The sequence below is a fragment of the Sinocyclocheilus anshuiensis genome, unplaced genomic scaffold (assembly GCF_001515605.1).
Source record: "Sinocyclocheilus anshuiensis isolate Anshui unplaced genomic scaffold, SAMN03320099.WGS_v1.1 scaffold253, whole genome shotgun sequence".
In the NCBI taxonomy this organism is placed as follows: Eukaryota; Metazoa; Chordata; class Actinopteri; order Cypriniformes; family Cyprinidae; genus Sinocyclocheilus; species Sinocyclocheilus anshuiensis.
The window spans coordinates 317,527-320,951 of NW_015537969.1; the positions used below are offsets into that span (position 1 = coordinate 317,527).

A 3,425-nucleotide genomic window follows, 5' to 3' on the forward strand; every position below is an offset into this window, starting at 1 on the left:
TTATTTCTTATTAAACTGAAATTGAAGTAAAAAGTTTTTTGGAAAACCACATCCTGGCTTCAGTCTTCATTTTCTGCTGAATTGTGTTAACACGCATATAGAAACATAAGGAGAGCAAGAGATTGATTGTTAGAGTCAGTTTATTTTTAATTAATACTATAGTAGTTCAGTTTCCTTTACATCTTTAACTAGCCGTTAATTTATCAATTGAATGGGTGACCTATCCTCATTAATCATGCAAACATTTTTTGCCACCACCACCACCACCATTCAAGGCCCAGAAACGTAGTAAGGACATAATTAAAATAGTCCATGTGACATCAGTGGTTCAGCCTTAATGTTATGAAGCTATGAGACCTTTTTGTGCGCAAAGAAAACAAAAATAAAGACTTTATTCAACAATTTCTTCTCTTCCGTATCAGTGTTCAACACGTGTTCACGAGAGTACCATGACTCAATTATCATTTTTGGGTGAACGATCCCTTTAGATAAGGGTAACGATGTTTTGTTACTTTATGTAAAATAAATGTTTATTGTGATTTGTGCAGTGTTGGGCAAGTTACTTCCAAAATGTAATACATTATATATTACTAGTTACTGTCTAACTAAAGTAATTAGTCACATTACAATATTACTGTCTCTGAATTGTAATGCGTTACACTACTTTTGAGTTACTTTCACCTAAATATCCACATAAGTATTACAAAATGCCAAAATGTAGTTTATTGCTGCTCATTCTACAGCCAGTGGAGGGTAATGTAGTAGGTCTATATAGCATAAAATTATAAAATCATATTTAGATACCGGTATAGGTCTACATTAATGTTACGTTGTTTAGGTTTAGGTTAAACACAGATAAGCACAAACCGCATTATTACATTCATAAATAACACCGGTAAATAAAGCGAAATGTTATAATATACAAACAATAAACACAATACCTAGCCTATAGGCTATTTTGAACGGTTTCAGAAGAAAACAAGAATGAAAAATATAAGTTGCTAAACAAGCCCAAACGAATTAGGCTAATTCAATGCGAAACTGAAAGCAAATGGCGTCCTCGAGCAGCCTACCTCTCTCATTCGCATTAATCCAATTAAATCTGTCCATATTTGCGATGTATCTGAATGCAAAACTATTATTTATTATGTAAACCAGGCTTACTTATCGCGCTTAAAAAAAATCCTCTTCACATGAGCAAATGTGTGTTTGGCCCGAGCTCAGGCTGAACGGCACGGATTGTAACTACGCAGTACGCACTATTTAAATTAACCAGTGTATCTATAGTAAGTGGGCTATAATAAACCCATGTTTATTTTTATAAACGATTAATTTTACTTGTGATGTTTTCTATATGGGATGATTAGCCTAATCCTCATGAAAACGTGACGCTAGCACGTGGTATCAGAAAATGAACTGTACAGAATGCGCACAAGATTAACTTTAATACAAGGAGATAATGGCGCAAAAGCGAATTTCAGATTTTTTTAAATGCCCATCCCAGCAAAAACTTTCCAAAATCGGCATCCAAACAACACCAGACCCAGCACGAGCGTTTGCAATGCTGTGTGTGCGTGAGGCGCCGGCGCGATCGAACAGCGGAAACAGACAAACTCATTCATTTTATAGACTATGATTTAATAAAAACATATTTTGTTAGTTTTAGTTAAACTTATTTTTGTTGCTTGTCTGCGCTCGTCCGCCGCCTTTTTTCTCTTCTCCGACCCCACAGCTCTCTCTGATAACTCGTGCTATTTCTCAATGTTGAGAGTTTGGTGTCGCACATATTGCACCTGACTGCAATCTTAACCTTTTCTCCGACGAACTGAAAATAACAGGAGTGTGTCCATCTCACAAATGTAGAATCCGTCTCTGCAGTCATCTCAACCATTTAATTCCAGCAACAGGAAATAGATAAACTATTTTACCCGCGGATTTTTTTTCTCTGGTGCTGTTTTGCGGTGTTGGTAAATTCACCACTTCATTTTGAGTTAAAATATGTTGTTGTAACTTGCGTTACTGAGATTGTAACGAGTAATAATATTACCCAAATTTTATTAGTAATGCGTTATATTACTGCGTTACAGCAAAAAGTAATATACAATTGTAATATTATTACTTTTGTAACGCGTTACTCCCAACACAGGATTTGTGATTTAGTGTTCTGTCAGCATGGATTGAGCCTTCAATGATCTCACAGCAGTATTCTGTTGAACATTAATTATTGCTGTCCTTGGAGCTAAAATCAATATGTTTCACCATGATTCACTGTGGTCTGCACAGTTGGCCTGGAAAAGCACTGCTGATCATTTCAATTAATGATAGCAATTGTTTCTAGCTTCAGGCCTGGTGATGGCCTGTATCTGTGTGCTGATGCTGCTGTCCTTGTGTCCAGATGAAGAATGATGGGAAAACTCATGAAGTGTTTGACCTGGCACAGTATGAGCGCTCGGAGGAACTGCGAAAGGCCAAGAGCCATAGCAAGAAGAACCACAGTAAATTTACCCTGCTCCGATGCCAACACCCTGGAAACAAGGTAAGAACAAAACATTATGATGTTATGGTTTAAAAAATAGGGTACAATTCAATTTGTGCCTCTTTTACTTTTGTGAGGTCTGATTTTAACCAGTTTCTTAATTTATTGCACAGTAAAAAAAAAAAGAAGAAGAATCTGTGTCAGTCAACATCAGAGTACTTTTTGATGAAATTTTAAAAGAGATCATAACTTCAAAAACATGAAGATTTTGCAATGAGCAACTGATTCCTTAATGAAAAGATCAAGGAAAATTTGTTTGTATTTGTTCTTTCCAAAGACCCTAAAAATGCATGTTTGGAAATTCAAAATAACACCATCATTTATTTTAAAATCTTTGATAGTTTATATTTTAATATATTTTTTACTTCATTAGGGCCCCAATCTTGTATTTCTGGCCGTCAGTCCAGAGGAGAAGGAATCTTGGATCAATGTTTTAAATAATGCTATTACCAGAGCTAAGAATCGTGTGCTGGACGAGGTGAGTACAGACATTGCATATATTCTTTATTTATTCCTTGCTGTTTAATGCTCATCTTCCCACCTATATTTTAGCTTTCCACTCCTGCAGTCTCTTCCCACACTCTGTCTTCTCATTAGTCAGTCTCTTTCTGTATATATTTCTTTCTCTTTTATATTCTAGTGCTAACCCTCTTCCACTTCCTGTTTGATTTTTCTATCTTCCTGTCATTATTTACGTTTTGAACTTTTAGGATACTGGAAATGTAATTATTTTACAAAAGCAATACATGTGGAAAATATTTACTACTTTTTTTGACATACTAATGAAAAACATTTCAGCTAAGCACTGTTAAACCATCAATTAGGGCTGGGTATCGATTCAGATGTTCCAATTCGATTCGATTTTCAAGCTCTCAATTCGATTCGATTT

At 35.4% G+C, this 3,425-nt stretch overlaps 1 protein-coding gene across 1 annotated transcript in view; it reads left to right on the plus strand.

Annotated features, from left to right (window-relative positions):
* Positions 1-3,425, plus strand: part of plekho1a (pleckstrin homology domain containing, family O member 1a) — a 21,162-nt gene that overhangs the window by 12,528 nt on the left and 5,209 nt on the right. The window contains exons 3-4 of the mRNA XM_016461890.1: positions 2,396-2,536; positions 2,910-3,014. Coding sequence (XP_016317376.1) covers positions 2,396-2,536; positions 2,910-3,014 — 246 coding nt within the window. The remainder of the gene's footprint in view (positions 1-2,395; positions 2,537-2,909; positions 3,015-3,425) is intronic.